The sequence below is a fragment of the Salvia miltiorrhiza genome, chromosome 3, assembly GCF_028751815.1.
Source record: "Salvia miltiorrhiza cultivar Shanhuang (shh) chromosome 3, IMPLAD_Smil_shh, whole genome shotgun sequence".
In the NCBI taxonomy this organism is placed as follows: Eukaryota; Viridiplantae; Streptophyta; class Magnoliopsida; order Lamiales; family Lamiaceae; genus Salvia; species Salvia miltiorrhiza.
Genome location: NC_080389.1, coordinates 40,215,471 through 40,232,667, shown reverse-complemented (window position 1 = coordinate 40,232,667; position 17,197 = coordinate 40,215,471). Strand labels below are relative to the sequence as shown.

The 17,197-nt window shown below is 34.8% G+C and overlaps 2 protein-coding genes across 2 annotated transcripts; one reads left to right on the top strand and one right to left on the bottom strand.

The window, feature by feature from the left end:
- The first annotated feature begins 2,928 nt into the window (after positions 1-2,928).
- LOC131016687 (heat shock cognate 70 kDa protein 2) lies at positions 2,929-6,138 on the top strand. Its single transcript, XM_057945391.1, has 2 exons — positions 2,929-3,470; positions 4,240-6,138. Exons 1-2 carry the CDS (start codon positions 3,257-3,259, stop codon positions 5,967-5,969), a joined length of 1,944 nt encoding a protein of 647 aa, XP_057801374.1. The 5' UTR covers positions 2,929-3,256; the 3' UTR covers positions 5,970-6,138.
- A 7,458-nt stretch (positions 6,139-13,596) lies between these two features.
- On the bottom strand, positions 13,597-16,400 carry LOC131016688 (uncharacterized). Its single transcript, XM_057945392.1, has 2 exons — positions 16,008-16,400; positions 13,597-15,742 (listed from the first exon to the last, which is right to left on the bottom strand). Exon 2 carries the CDS (start codon positions 15,303-15,305, stop codon positions 13,800-13,802), a length of 1,506 nt encoding a protein of 501 aa, XP_057801375.1. The 5' UTR covers positions 15,306-15,742; positions 16,008-16,400; the 3' UTR covers positions 13,597-13,799.
- Between the last annotated feature and the right edge of the window lie 797 nt (positions 16,401-17,197).

Sequence of the window (17,197 nt, the reverse complement as noted above, 5' to 3'; positions counted from 1 at the left end):
ATAATAATAATAATAATAATAATAATAATAATAATAATAATAATAATATTAACTTACATATAATCTAAATTAATAAATTTTATTATTTATTTTATCCCGATAAAAATTAGATTTACATGACTGACAAGAAAAAACAATTATAATTTATATACAATAAATGATTTTAATTGAATGTTAGTGATTAGATGTATACTCCCTCCGTCCGCCAAAATTATGTAAAATTGCTAGGGCACGGGATTTAATAAAATTGGTGATGATTTTGATGTAGTGGAGAAAGGGTCCCAGCACTTTATGAGATGTGTGGTTGAGATTGAGTTTTGAGTGGGTTTTTTGTAAATAAACAGTGTTAGTAAGGATAAAATATCAAAGAAGATGGTGGGACCATTGCCATAAAAGGAAAGTGACATAATTTTGGCGGACGCCAAATATAGTAATTTTTACATAATCTTGGCGGACGGAGGGAGTATTTGTTATTAATTTTATATTTCTCAAAAGCGTATATATTATATGTATATGTTGCAATATATTATACTGTATGAATTCATATATATATATATATATATATATAATATTTATCTTCTTAATTTTCAATAAAATCAATATTAAATTGAGTTTGAATTGAGACATGCACGTGTATGTAAATTATACTCCATCCGTCCCACCATAAGTGAGACATTTTTTTTGGGCACGAAAATTAAGAAAGATGTATTTTGTGTGTAGGTGAAAAAGTGAAAATGTATTTAAAGGGTAAAACTTTTACCCAAAAAGGAAAGAGTCTCACTTTAGGTGGGACGCCCAAAAAGAAAAGAGTCTCACTTATGGTGGGACGGAAGGAGTAAACGGGTTTGGTCATTGATTTACATGTTTGAATAATAAGACATAAATTCTATAATATGATTACTTTAAAATAAAATCTTATTTTATGTCTATCAAAATAATTAAACTTTTATTTTTTTATAAAATATACCCGTACATTTTATTTGTATAGGGAAGAAAAATATATTTTTCATATCTAAAAACTTTATTTGTTTCAGTTTCGTCAATAATAATAATAATAAATTATGAAATTAGTAATGCATAAATATATTATTATTATTATTATTATTATTATTATTATTATTATTATTATTATTATTATTATTATTATTATTAATAATAATAATAATAATAATAATAATAATAATAATAATAATAAATTATGAAATTAGTAATGCATAAATGAAGAATTTTGATAAAGAACGATAGAGGATATGATGTTAAAATGCATTAGAAATCTTTAATTATGTATTAAATTTATAATAATCTCAATCGAGTGAAGAATTCATATAAATCACCTCATTTCACATTGATTTTTTTTATAAGGTTTCACTTAAATAAAACTTATACAAGAAGAAGCTCTTGCTCTTCAAATAAAAAATCTATATTTAATTGGTGGAATGATTGAGACTAATACAATTTGAATTGCTGCAAGCGAGATGATTCTCGGAACCCAATTAAATGATGATACTCACAAGTTAAATTTGATCTTTCAAACTCCAAACGGGATGATTCTTGAAACCCAATTATAATATTTGAAGCTAATAATGCATAAAAGTTTGTCAAGATTTTTTCAAGTTCCATACAAAATGATGTTTACAAGTTAGTTATGATATTAGAAGCTCTAATCATACAATTTCACAAGTCAAATTTAATTTTTAAACCTCCAGATACTGATGTTAAAAAAAATTGATGCATAAAAGTTCATTTTTTGTATTTTAAGGTCTAGACGAGATGATGCTCAAAAGTCTGGTGTTCAAACATTAGATGTCGTCTTCCGAGCTTTACATGATGATATGATCCTACGGGGTGGTTCAGACGAGATGATGCTCATATTAAATAAAAATTTATATAAAAAGAATATTTATTATTCTAACAAAATGTTAACATTTAATTGATGAATATGATTCAAATTAATATAATTTCATCTATATTACCTTAAATTAAATAAGTTCAAAAATAATTTATATATAAATAATTATTTATACAAAAATAATACTCCCTCGCCCCCCAATATTTTGCATGGAAGTTTGTAATAATGATAATGGAGAAAGAGTCCCACAGTGAGGATATTGTTAAATAGATTGTGAGTAAATAGTGTAAATTAAAAGGGTAAAATTGTAAGAATTATGTGTAGGGTAGTGTCATATAATTTTGGAGGATGGTGAAAGTATCATATAATTTAAATAATAATTTAAAATAATTTCCCGTCGAATTTCGTCGGGTTACGCACTAGTTAGAGTAAAATTTATTAGTTATCTTTCCTAATTAAAATTATCACATCAGTGGTGGACACGTTATGCTTGCTCACAGTGGGTAGGTGATCGATTCTGATAGTAATAATAACAAACAACATGTTCATAGATTACATAGTTTCAATATATTACAAATTAGTTTCAATACATTACAACTTTTATTTTTTTTGTCATTTCGTACATTTTAGGCATTTTTTTATTAGAAGACAAGGATAAGAGTAATAATAACGAACAATATTTTCATAGATTATATAGTTTCAATACATTACAAACTAGAATCAATAGTAATAAAAGACAAGTATGACATTCCATACATTTTAGGCATTTTCTATTAAAAGACAAGCATAATAGTAATAATAACAAACAATATTTTCATAGATTATATAGTTTTAAATAACACACTTATCCTTAAATTAGGTATATATGAGGGAATAAAACAACCAAATATTTTTTTGTAAAATAAATTTTTTTATAATAGGTATAAACATATATATTTTTTAAAATTCAAAAAAAATCTACAAATTTGGGAGGGGAATGATAATTATGATGTAAAATAATTTCCCGTCGAAGTTCAACGGATTATACACTAGTTATTAATAAAAACGAAAATATTAAACTAAAAAAAAAACCCTATCAAAAAGGAAAAAGAGAATAGGAGAAAAGAGAAAAGAAATACTATGAGGCGCGTGGTCGGCAGATCTGGAATCAGGCGGCCAAGTAGAAAAAGTTCAAAACAAGTTCAAACCTAGCATTCTCTCGGCGCAAATACCGCACCTCATCTCCACCGTTGGCCTTCTAATCCAACGTCTCTTAACAATTAGGGTTTATTCGGAACATTCTGGAACGTCAAACTCAGCTCCCATCCTCAAATATAAATACCAGCTCATTTTCTCTTGCTCCGCCTCTTAGTTTGAATCTAGTTCTCCTTTTAATCTTTCGCCGATTTAGATCTGTAAACTGCAACAATGGCTGGAAAAGGAGAGGGTCCGGCCATCGGAATCGATCTCGGTACCACGTATTCGTGCGTCGGCGTGTGGCAGCACGACCGTGTTGAGATCATCGCCAATGACCAGGGAAACAGAACCACGCCGTCGTATGTTGGCTTCACCGATTCAGAGCGTCTCATTGGTGACGCCGCCAAGAATCAGGTCGCCATGAACCCGATTAACACAGTTTTTGGTACGGATTACTTCCTACTTTGATTTATGTTTTCTGTTTTTAAGAGCTGTGTATATATTTGAAGTTTGTCTGCTAGATCTGTATTAGATGTTAATTGAATTGATTTATTGTGTCTCGTTGGATTTTGTGTAGGTTTGGATCGTGTATATGTATTAGTTTGTCGATCTGTTTTGTTTGTTTAGTACATTAAGCATTTCAGCTATGATTTAAGTTGAGCTGTATTGTATTCGATTCTAAGTAGAATTAGCTTAATAAGCATGTTGCTGAGCACGAATCCGTCTTGATTTTTGTCTTGTGTCTTTAGATCTGATTCTCTATGAGGTCGTTTCCATCATAGGCATTTACTGTGATAGTTTTTATAGTGATTTGTCTACCCTTTCTGGATCATGTTCTACTGCATATAGATAAACTGGATCTGTTTACAATCTCCTAATTAAAAACTAATCTTTTGTAAAAGCTTACTCGTGTGCTTTGATGACGGCTTGTAATTTTAGTTTTATTAGTTTGCTATTAATCCACTCTAGCACCTTGTAACTAATTGGAGTACCGACATTGTTATTGCTAGTGATAGTCATTTTGTGGTAATATCTAATAATGATTCAATCGTATTTATTCTGTTGTTACAGATGGTTATTATTGCATGCTTGTACGTATGTGAATTCTATATTGTATTAGTTGGGATTTGGTTTGGTTTAACAGTATTTTTCTGATATGAACATGTCTTCATTACGAGTAGAAGATTAATGTTGCCCTGTTGATTATTTTCCAGATGCTAAGAGGTTGATTGGAAGGCGTTTTACTGACGCCTCTGTTCAAAGCGACATGAAATTGTGGCCATTCAAGGTTATTCCCGGACCTGGTGACAAGCCCATGATCATTGTTAACTACAAGGGTGAGGAGAAGCAATTTGCGGCTGAGGAGATTTCATCAATGGTTTTGATGAAAATGAGAGAGATTGCTGAGGCATACCTTGGTTCAGCTGTCAAGAATGCCGTTGTCACTGTTCCAGCCTATTTCAACGATTCCCAGCGCCAAGCCACCAAGGATGCTGGAGTTATTGCTGGCCTCAATGTGATGCGTATCATCAATGAGCCTACAGCTGCTGCCATTGCTTATGGTCTTGACAAGAAGGCAACCAGTGTTGGAGAGAAGAATGTGTTGATTTTTGATCTTGGAGGTGGTACTTTTGATGTCTCTCTTCTCACAATTGAGGAGGGTATCTTTGAGGTGAAGGCGACAGCTGGTGACACTCACCTTGGTGGTGAGGACTTTGACAACAGAATGGTCAACCACTTTGTTCAGGAGTTCAAGAGGAAGAACAAGAAAGACATCAGCGGTAACCCCAGGGCTCTGAGACGGTTGAGGACAGCCTGTGAGAGGGCGAAGAGGACTCTGTCATCAACTGCTCAAACCACCATTGAGATTGACTCTCTCTATGAGGGTATTGATTTCTATGCCCCCATCACTCGTGCTAGATTTGAGGAGCTCAACATGGACTTGTTCAGAAAGTGCATGGAGCCAGTTGAGAAGTGCCTGAGGGATGCCAAGATGGACAAGAGCACCGTGCACGATGTTGTCCTTGTTGGTGGATCCACCAGGATTCCCAAGGTTCAGCAATTGTTGCAGGATTTCTTCAATGGCAAGGAGCTTTGCAAAAGCATCAACCCTGATGAGGCTGTTGCCTATGGTGCTGCTGTCCAAGCTGCCATTTTGAGTGGTGAGGGTAACGAGAAGGTCCAAGATCTATTGCTTCTTGATGTCACTCCTCTCTCCCTTGGTTTGGAAACTGCTGGTGGAGTCATGACTGTTTTGATCCCAAGGAACACCACCATCCCCACCAAGAAGGAACAGGTCTTCTCGACTTACTCCGACAACCAGCCTGGTGTGTTGATTCAGGTCTATGAAGGTGAGAGAACAAGGACAAGGGACAACAACTTGCTCGGAAAGTTTGAGCTCTCGGGCATTCCTCCTGCTCCCAGAGGAGTCCCTCAGATCACTGTGTGCTTTGACATTGATGCCAATGGTATCTTGAATGTCTCTGCTGAGGACAAGACTACCGGCCAGAAGAACAAGATCACCATCACCAACGACAAGGGCAGACTCTCCAAGGATGAGATTGAGAAGATGGTTCAGGAGGCCGAGAAGTACAAGTCTGAGGACGAGGAGCACAAGAAGAAGGTCGAGGCTAAGAATGCATTGGAGAACTACGCCTACAACATGAGGAACACCATCAAGGATGAGAAGATCGCCTCAAAGCTCCCAGCTGCTGATAAGAAGAAAATAGAGGATGCCATTGAGTCGAGCATCCAGTGGCTTGACGGGAACCAGCTGGCAGAGGCTGATGAGTTTGAGGACAAGATGAAGGAGCTGGAGAGCATCTGCAACCCTATCATCGCCAAGATGTACCAGGGAGCCGGCGGGGAGGTGCCCATGGACGATGAGGTGCCTGCACCAAGCGGCGGCAGCAGTGCTGGTCCCAAGATCGAGGAGGTCGACTAAATCACTCACGATGTGTGATCCTTGTGTTTTTATATCCTATGGTTTTTATTTTTTTGCTGGACAAGATTGATTTTGATGCGGGTTTTGTCAGAAACATGTTAATCCGCTTTTAATTCTAGTATTATATTTCTGGATTACAAGTTTTGCCTAATCTGAAGTTAATTCTTCATGTGTTCTTTTTTAAGTATGTTTTCTGTAACTTGTTATGTTTGTCTGGATTCTGTCATTGTCCTTTTTTTCTCTCTCTGCGGCGTGAAAAGTTAGATTGCTTGCGTGTCTTTCGAAAATTACCGATGCCTTTGAACGAAAATTGCAATTCCATTAAAAAAAGAGAAAATCTATTGAACGTTTAATTTATTTATGATATTCACTTTTTATGACATTCAATTTTTCATTATTTACAAAAATAAATTAAATTTGTCAATAATAATATATGCATCTCAAATTCTCGTATATTATTAGGATTCAGAATTTGTATAAGAATTAAATTATATTTTCTTAAAGTAATTTGCTAATTGAATTATAATTTGCTTAAAATATTCATAGTCTGTTTCATTATGGACTGTCTTAATAAATTTATGGTCTGTTTGGGCCATAATCTCGGCTCTCTCTCTTCAGCATGCTCCACTGATTTGCTCGCCGGACTCGGTGGCTTCTTTGTGTCGGCCAGACCCGGGAGTGAGTTGGGGATCTGAAATTGGCGGCGGTGGCGGCCTTATGGCCATGTAGTAGCTGGAAATCTAAGAAGAATCCGACTGCGATTGAGGCCTAAGATTTTCAAGTGGCTTTAATTGCAGATTTTCTTGAATTTCTTTGAACATTATTGAATTTGGGGGAACACATTTTGTTGGTTATTTGAACACATTGTGTAAATGGGGTGGAGGGAGATGATGAGGACAGACGAAGCGAAGGAAAGACCTGCCAGTGTTGAGGGCAACGTCGACAACATAATTTAATTTTGAAGAAGGGCAACGTCGACAACATAATTTAATTTTGAAGAAGAGGTGGTTTGCTTTATTAACAATACTTATCAATTAGCACATGTGAGCCATACAACTTTTCTCATGTCGAAAAGAAGCGGGCCATGATTATTGAGGGAGTAATAATAATAAGGCAAAACGCAAAATACATACTCCCTCCGTCCATCAATTAAAGGCCTAGGGAAAAAACACGGGTTTTAAGAAAAAGTGTATTTTTATTAGTTGAGTGGAGAAATGGTCCCACTTTTTTGTAAAGAATCTTTGACTTTTTTGATTAAATAATGAATAAAAACTTATCAAAAATAGGTAGGCCTTGTTTTTGTGGACGTCCCAAAAAGGCAAGTAGGCCTTGAATTGGTGGACGGAGGGAGTACTACATAAAAATCATAATATGCACTTTGGAGTTGGATTCTGGAACGAATAGTGGAGCTGTGGTAGAGCAACAACTGGTAGTTGGGGCAGAAGATTCAGCGAGCCAGCGGGTTAATTCGCCGATTAAGGAAGTTGATTTTGATAATAAATCCATTTCTTCTACGGATGACATGGCGAGTCGTATTATTAGGTTAGAGGAGCAAGTTAATCAGGGGATGCAGTTGCTCTCGGAGCAGAAGCGCGGACGTGGTCGTCCAAAGGGCTCGGTAAAGGAACGAGAGCCTATACATGCAATTCCGGAAGGTTGTATTAAAAGTCGTCTCAGGAATGCGGAAGAAATGGGTAACAAGCCGAGGGAGTTTGTGATTGACGTCACCAATACGCCTAGTATGATTGCAATGAATAATGTCGTCCATAGGCGTTGGTCGGATGATTTGGATAATGATCCTGACTTTCCTTTTTGAGGTGTTCTCCTTCGCTTTTTAGTTTTGTGCCCTTAGTCTGCATCTTGTGCTTTCAAGAGATGTTTTTTCTTTTTCACTTTATAATAAACCTCAATTTAATAAATAATAATAAGTAAGATTTTTGAATATGTGCCAAACGGGCCATAGTGTTCATAGGCAAAAAATATCATAATTCTTAAATTGTATATAAAAAATGCATTCTTTTATAAACATAGATATCTTATGTTCAAATTAAATGGACAAAAAATATCATAATTCTTAAACGTTGATGTTTTTACTTGATTGTTTGTGAAAAGTTTTATTGTGTTAGAAATGTATAAGAAAAATTTGAAAAAAATAGCGAATAAATATCAATCAAAAGTCCATCTAACCGGTGACTTTCATCTAGCCGACAACTAGATCATTTAGACACCCGATCAAATCATCTGACCACCCAGGCAACTAAATTATCTAGCCATCAGCTAGCTGAAATTTTGATTGATAACAGTCAAATTGTTTTCTTTTCCATAACGTGTCATGAATATGTGAGGTGTCGTGTCGTGTCTCTATAATACAATAATGATTGAGAGGGCAACTTAGTCAATTTGAGATTAAAATACTTATGTTTATAAGTGGATATTTTCCCTATAACTTAGTGAATGTAAACATTTTAAAATTTTACTAATCAATATATACGATTTTGTTAAAAATGAAAATGACCACAAGGTCTTACTGGTTCCAATTTCGATAACATAACTGAAAAACCTTGTTTGTTTTATGAAAAAGACTAGTGTATCGACAATCTATACTATATTAAAAAGAGAGTTTTCAATTTGAAATCAATTTCAAATTGATTTAGATGATAATTTTGTAAATAATGGAGAAATTAAAGTCATAATTTTTGCAAAACTCAAATCTATATATGTATAACCAAAAAATTCCATTAATTTCCTCAAAAAAAAAAAAATCCAATAATTTCAGAAAAACTTGTTGCATAAAAATGGAGATGATGGGTTGACCATATTTTCATTCTACTTTTTTTTCATTTGTTTTTTTTGTTGTAATTTCTTTTAAATTATTTTTCGGTTTCTTTTCATTTTAAGAATTTTTGTTTTCTACAAATTATGTATTTTGATTAATTAAATGTATTCAATATATATATCAAATTAAAGATCATGACAAAAAATTTAATTTGATATAATATATATATATATATATATATATATATATAAGTTTAAAATAAGAATTTTATTCAAATTAAAAGTTTCAAAGTTATTTTCTTTTCTCTCTCCTTTCTCTTAGTATTTTATACTACAAGTTTTTTTGAAAAGGAAGTTAGCTCTTTCAAAAAAAACTTGTCTTTATTATTTGTGTTAAAATATTTTGTGAAATCATGGAAACATAATTTTGTGTAAATGATGTAAATTTTATTATGAAATACGGGAAGTATATATATTATCTCTTTATTTATTTGTTAAAATTCTATGAGGTATTTATAATTTTTTTTTGTAGATAGATACAAATTATGGAATATTAACTTTATAAGTTCAATACAGTATTTTTAGATTCTCACTAAAAATGTAGTTTCCAACCATATATAGATATGCGTTTACACAATTTTCATAAAATATTTGAATCCCCCAACTATATGTCTTACAAGATTTTTCATAAAAAAATAAAATAATAAATAAGTGCACTTTTATTTCAAATTTGCCATCTTTCATAGTATACTTTTTAGTTTAGATATTTCTTAATCTGCATTTTTTTAATTCAAAGTTCTTTTCTCATCCTTAGATAAAAATGAACATAAACAAATTATATTAATATGTTGAGTTTTTGTTGAAATGACGAAAATTTAAGAATTGTTTTGTTTTGGCATATTTTTCATCCTTTACAATAATTTAATTAGGGAGCTTAAAATTTGCCTTATAACTTCATTAGTTAATACCCAAAAATTTCAATATTAAATATTGACATATGTTAATATGATTAGGCAATAAAAGGTCCGACTCGAATTTCCATTTCCTTTTCCTTTTACCAATTTTATTGAAATTTGATAATAAAAAAAGGGACACCTGAAAAATTTCATGACCAAAAAATCAAAAGAAAGACAACATAATTAAATATTGGGAACCTTGTGGAATATCTTAATCCTTGTTTTGATGATACCAAAATTAATTGTAATAGACTAGAACAGTTTTGAACTCAAGTGTTAGAGTTCGTTTCTAGTTTAGTATGCGGTTCTGAAGACTGAAGACTGAAAACTGAAGGACGAAGGACTGAAGACTGAAGATACCAACTGAAGTATCAGTTGAAGAATCAGTTCGGAACTGATTACTTAATGCGTGCCACGTGGACTCAACGGACTGATACTAAAGTCAAGTATCAGTTGAACATTCTTCCTCAGACTAATCTTCCAACGTTCAAAGGAAGCCACGTACTCACAAAAGTACAGCCGCATTAAATGCAGAGATCTCAGGATCTTATCTCTGCAGAGGTCATTCCTATTTGGTGGTTACTTTATCAGAGACGTCACATCTCCTGTCCCTCAAGAGAGCCGTTTCCACCAGACAAGAAACCTCGAAGATTGAAGTCTCAGCCCAAATTCGAATTGCTCTCCAACGGAAGAAATCTTGAGGACGTTCTACGCCAACGGATCTATTCAAGAGTTCTCCTACAAATAGCGCTCGAGGATCACTTCAACCTTCAGCGATTCAACGACATAAGCTGAAGCTCTGCCAAAATCGCTACTCAGCCTAAAGCTTAACCTCCCCAAAGCTTGAATCGAAGAAGAGAATTCCAAAGCCAAAATCAGTCACTGCTGATTACATACATTCTCTTAGACCTTAGGCAAACCTCTGTTTACCCAGAAGCCAAGGTCAAACTTGCTACAAAGAACTTGTTCTTTGCAGTATAGTTGGCACTCGTTCAAACCTTCTTTTCGAAAGAAAGATTTGAGTGTTTGAGTGATTCGGAGTTCAGAAAGGTACTCTGACTCTGAGAGTCTTAGCGCGGGTTGTGCTAAGCAAGAGAAATCCGACACGAATGAAGTGTGGGTACTGAAGAAGGGTTTTCTTCAGTGGTACGGTTGTGTGCACCCGGCAAGCACACGGTTTGGTTTGCAATGCACCTGTTAAGCACTTGCGGAGTGGATTGTTGGTCTGATCAACCGACCGTGGATGTAGGAAAGGGTTTTTCTGAACCACGTAAAAGTCTCTGTGTTGTTTACAACTTTCAGTTTTACTTTCCTACTTGTGTTGTTTCAATTGATAAACTGAATACTGAATAACTGCAAAGAGAAACCTAAGACCAACAACGTGCTCAACCGAGGCTATTGCGAAACTAAGTTTAATGTCCGCTGCGTATGATATCAGTCTGACTGATCTATCTTTTGATAGTCAGGAAGAGTGTTATCATCTCTGTTTTAGCAAACTCGACTGAAGCCCATAAGTGCATCAGTTAAGTTCCAGCAACTTAACTGATAACTCCTTACTGAAGGGCTTTCAGTATCAGTCGTCAACCCTGTTTGGTCAAAACTGTTTTCAGTCAACAGGCGTCACTGTTTGCATGTAAAGTTTCGTTTAGATCTCTATCTTGAGATCCCTCACTTCGAGGAAAAGAAAAATAGCTCATATGTGTATTTCCCCCCCCATACACCTATTCGAGACCCCCGGGACCTAACATTAAATAAAAAATCGACAATGAGTAAGATATCTTTATTTAATTTTTTATATAATTCAAAAGTCATGCAACAAATTTGAAATTGCATTGTAACACTATTGATATTCAATATATTTTGTGGTGAATTATTATCTATGTTCCTTAAGCGTGTATTACATATGAATGAGATGACACAGATTTAAGAAATGGTTGGTAGATAATGTGTTGACTGTAAAAGAATGGTTGTGGTTAAAAAGAGAAAAAGTGAGGTCATGTCCCAAAATGAAAGTGATACACTCTTCTGAGACAGGCGAAAATAAAATATGTGATACATTCTTAGGGGAAAGAGAGAACACATATATTTTTGTATCACCATTACAAATTCTATAGGTAAATTTTGTATTTTATTTGTATGTAAATTTTAGTATATTTCAAAATACGTAATTTTTCATAAAAGACCATATATTAATACTTTTACATAATTTATTTTTTCAAGTTATAAATTTATTATGTTTGTGCATCGCACGGGAATAAGTACTAGTTTAGTTTAAATCGTAAATTACATCGAATCAAATCATATTTGTACAATTTGATTTTATTTACAATTTAAAAAATATAACTTGGTTTATATTTTTTGAAAATTATGACTTTTTATTTTGGTTTAATTTTAAAAATATATATATATAAACTAAACTAAGCCACAAACCATATTATTATTATTATTATTATTATTACAATTAAATGTTTTATGTAAAAGATTATTATATTAATTTATGTTCATATTGCAAACCATACAACACCGAACTGTATTAATACAGTTTGATTTAGTTTCGATACTAATATAATTTGACTTGATATGTTAAAATCACATAATCATATTTTATGATTTGATTTGATTTTAATGCTAAATCGCAACAACCCAAACCACGAAAACCCTTAAAAGAAGACAAAAAAAAAAAAAACAAAAAGATTATTGTATATATGTCTTGGCTTAACAGTAGTATGATTAATGCTTAAAATTAAAGATTTTGGATTTGAGTCATCGTGACACAGTATTTTAATTTACTTATTTAATTGTTATTTTTAAAAAAAAAATCATGTATAAAATTAAAAATCGGCAACACGGACTTGAACAGAAAAGAAAACATCTCAAAATCTGGCAGATATTATACGCAGTCTGTGATAAAGAAGAAAATGAGGGCAAGGAATAGAGAGATTCCATGAACATAAAATGTTTGACTCAGCCTCCATAATTGGTCCAAATCGAATGCTTCTCTCAGAAAGTGAAAAAGAAAAATGCATCTTCTCTTTTTGTTGCAGTTGCTCCAACCAACCAACTTAAATTATTGGAGGAAGTGGAATATGAAATATAATTACAAGGGGCCCACACACATCCAATACGACAGGTGGAACTCACGAATTGCTTATCATCATACATATGTTTTTTCAACCCCTTGTGCACCTTTCTTCATATTTTATTTGACATTGATTTCAATTATTTCTACCACTAGTTGCCGCCCACGTCAACACTTACACCATCCTAATATCTTTTCTCATCTTCACTTTGTGGTGCATATATCAAACGTACAATCAAACTAGTCGGCACTCAATTTAAGAATGTTCAACAACTTGCCTTTTTTTTTGAGGAGTATTAAATAAAAAATTTAGAAATCGCATCACGAACTCAAGATCTTGAAAAGCATGAGCAACCCTTCACACGTGAAATAGCAATGACAGGAAATTGACCGGTCCGGGTCGAGTTTGTTGATTCTCGAATACGAAAATATCAAATGAACTACATCAAACTCGCATGCCAAGTAACCCATGTGTGGTATTTAAAATGTCTTCCCAATTTTATTGCTAATCTTTTAGATAAACTTCTTAAAGAATTAGAAGGCGTAGTACATTTCCATGTGTGATTTGATCAAAATTCTAATTTTACATATTCGGAATGAGAACCACTCTATCGCTTAACCAATATACGCATACTAGAACTTACTTCTCTTGAATACAAGCAAGTTAGGTAGATAAATTTTTCATACGAAAAACAAAATCGGGTCAAATACAGAATATATATTTGAATGCAAATCGATATTTAGTGATACATTTGTAATTTCCGATAGTATTTGAACAGTCCCTTAGAACAAAAATTACAGAGGAAAAACCAGCTGATAATTCAAATATAATTTCCATAACAAAAACAATTACAACTTAAATCAAACTAGATGCATGGGATAAAAAACCACAGCATTTTAAGAGCTTCAGAAACCGAATATATAACAAATAATAGAAACCATATTGCATTCGATTCGTCTACAGCCCTACATAAACAATGTTAGTCTCCGACGACCACCCTGCTCACCAAGAATGGCATTTTAGGTCAGTTTGAGATCATTACCTCCGTGGTGAGGACGAAGACAGACGCGGACCTCGTGTTCCTCCGGCCCCTCGCGCAGTTTTGGCACCAATATCTCGAGCACTGTTCCAGGGCCGTCGTAGTAAGCTTCTATGTTGGCATCTTCAGGAATTCGAGTTGAGAGTGGGATTTCCCTAACGAATTCTCCAGGCGGGCAGTGCTCCGATGATGGATCCGTAAGCTTGAACGTCCGGTTGTGTCTCTTGATGAATGGCGTGCGAGAAGTACTTATGCACGAGACCTTAATGATTCCGTGGGTGAGGGTATTCCTCCACGAGACTTTCACCCTCTGAAGATCCACGAGAGGCAGGCTGATAACGATGAGATAACCTTCTGCATCCTCATAGACTGTTTTGGCAGCTGTGACCGGACCATAGGCGTTCCTCAGCACTCCACTAAACTCATGCAACCAGTGAGGCCCATTTGGGTGAACTTCGAGATCAGGGGCACGATCAGGAGCATTCACTGCCAGAAAACAGTCCTCATCATTCCCCTGTGAGAAAAAATCTTTCTTCCTCTTGTTGTTGACAGGCGAGAGGTCAAGGACATCCCCGTTGCTATGAGTGGTAGGCTGAGTCGACAGATTCAGCACAGATCCGTTGAGCAGCTTCTTGGTGTGGGACTGTGGATTAGCCTTCACTGGAGCAGATCTTTCAAGCTCAAACTCAGTGTTTGGAAGATTCCTCCACGAACCATAGTCACTAGCTTCAGGTGGAATGGTGAGGCTAGCATCCCTCCCAGTGAGTTCAGTCCATCTTTTCCGATCATCTTCATCCAGAGCCATAAGATTGGGGGAGGGAACAACCTCAATGCCATGAACACACTGAGGATTTGAAAGACCCCTATAATGTTTCCGCTGCATCCGGTGAGACCGGACAAAGCCTTTATCAACGCTAAAAGGGAAGGGACGCTCTCCTTGACGAGAATGCCCATTCATATAACTGCGCAGCTGCATCTTACCAAGAGCATTCTCGGGCCTTTCCTTGAACACCCACATATACATGTTCTCCATATCATGTTGAACCATGAAAGTATCGAGCTGCAGATCGGATTTATCAAATCCAGAAACTCCATTACTATCCCGTATTATTTTTGCCTTTGATTTCTCATTCAGCACTGGCTTAAAGTAAAAGCTGAAGAAAAACCAAGCACCCCAGATGCTATCAACCCTTTTCGCACATTTCCTCCCAACCTTGGGGGCAACAAGGAAACTCTCGGTCTCGTATATTTGAGTACCTAGCCCAACATCAAGAATATCACACGGTTCAGGATTCCAAGGCTGTGGAGGGGGGCTTCGCTCAGCTGAAAGGGGCAAATTGATATCAGGTGGGCGGGTCAAAATAACTTGGCGATTCATCTCAAGGTCTAGTTCTTCATGGGAGGATGAGGCACTTGAATCCATGGACAAGATGGTTGAAGGGTGATGATTCTCCATTGACAAACCAGTCAGAAGTGTATCTCCCATCACATACAACAACAAAAAAAAAGTACCCCTTTCGTGAGTCGGCAATATTTTAGGCGTTGGACCGACTAATTTCACCCCCAATAAGCATCTAAACAAAATGCAATCCTTATATGAACATACGCATCGTGTCAATCCCAGCTGCAAACTCCTACCTCCATCAAAACCCTAAATTTATTCATCTCTAAACCACTCCCAACAATACACACGCATCAACCTAAATCCCAAATCTCAAACGACACTCATACCCCAATCTTATCTAAAACAGAGCATAAGGAACTAGAAAATCCAAGGACAACCAAGAACAAGCGGATGAAATCCCAGAAAAGAACAAGAAATCAGATATTACCTCTAATAAATATCAAGAAAAATCAAATGAAGTTCACATCCAACCCTAATCCACCAATCTCCTCAAACCTTCCAAACACAGGCGGGAGACACTGAATCAAGCCCATCATATCCATATTTCAGCTTAAAGGAATTTTTTCTAAAGAAAGACACGCAATAATCTGCATCTTCTCCTAATTCTATCTCATAAATATCAAATATATGAAGAGAGAAAAAAAAGAAAAAAAAAGAAAAGAGAAACCTTCCAAAGTGAAACTCAATTGCTTCTGTATCTATCAAAATTTAGATGTATATTACCAATCTATGAAGCCAAGGCCCAAGAAAAGGACCAAATCAGAAGGGATCTTGGAAGAATACCTTTTGGGATAAGCTTCCACAACCAAAAATCCACACAAACTAGGGCACGAAGAGGACTCAATTGTTCTCAAAATCCTCATCTTTTTTTTTTTCTCCTCCCAATAATTCAACCTATCACCCTTCAACGAGCACAGCCAATTTCTCCTCGTAACTACCAATTTTGACGAGAATTACTGCTTTATCTTGAACAAGTTTTGTGCAGACGCAGTCAAACAGAAAGTATTTAACATGGAAAAAAGGGGGAAAAAAGAAGGCGTAAAAAGAGGTTATATTGGAGAAGGAGAAAATGTAAATGTTGAAATGAGAGTGATATTTATAGAAGGAAGTGGAGAGGTAAAAGCCGGCACCGAATATCGCCGGGCTAAAGCCCGACGGCGCCGTTTGGACCTTCTTAAGCTGCTACATCAGATGGCTTGCCTTTTCCTTATCTCTTTCTATTTTTCATTATTTTTCATTTTTTTTTCTAACAAAATCGTACTCCCTTCGTCCCTGAAATAACTTCATATTTTTTCCTTTTTGGGACGTCCCCAAATAACTTTTTCTTTCTTCTTTTCATTTTTGGACAACTACCCCAGTATTAATAATACTCCCTCCGTCCCATGAAGCATGACCCATTTCTTTTTGGCACGGGAATTAAGAAATTTGTATTTTATGTGTAAGTGTGGTAGGTGAAAAAGTGAAAATTTGAATAAAGGGTAATTTTTTTGTCATTTTTAGAAGCAGGTCGAGCTTCATGGGACAAACCAAAAAGGAAAGTGGGCCATGCTTCGTGGGACAGAGGGAGTATTTATTTATTCTTTATAACACATTTTCAAAACTTTCAATAATAATTATAACATTTTTTCTCCACTATCAATACACTTTACAACTTTTTCTTAAAACTCGTGCCGTCCCCAAAGAGGAAGCTATTTCAGGGACGATGGGAGTAATTTATTGTGATTTACTATGTTCACTGATACTTTACTACTTTATAATTTTATATTATAAAAATATTACTATATGATAAGTTCAATTAATATTTATCACTCAGAGATGATTTTTTTAAAGTGTGTGTTATCCTAATGATAGGTGGTTAATGCTCAAGGTTAAAAGTCCTAGATTTGAGTCTACTGTAGTACGATTTTTAAATTTTTTATTTACTTATCGATTTATCAAAAAAAAAAAGAGATGATCTTTTAAATATACATATA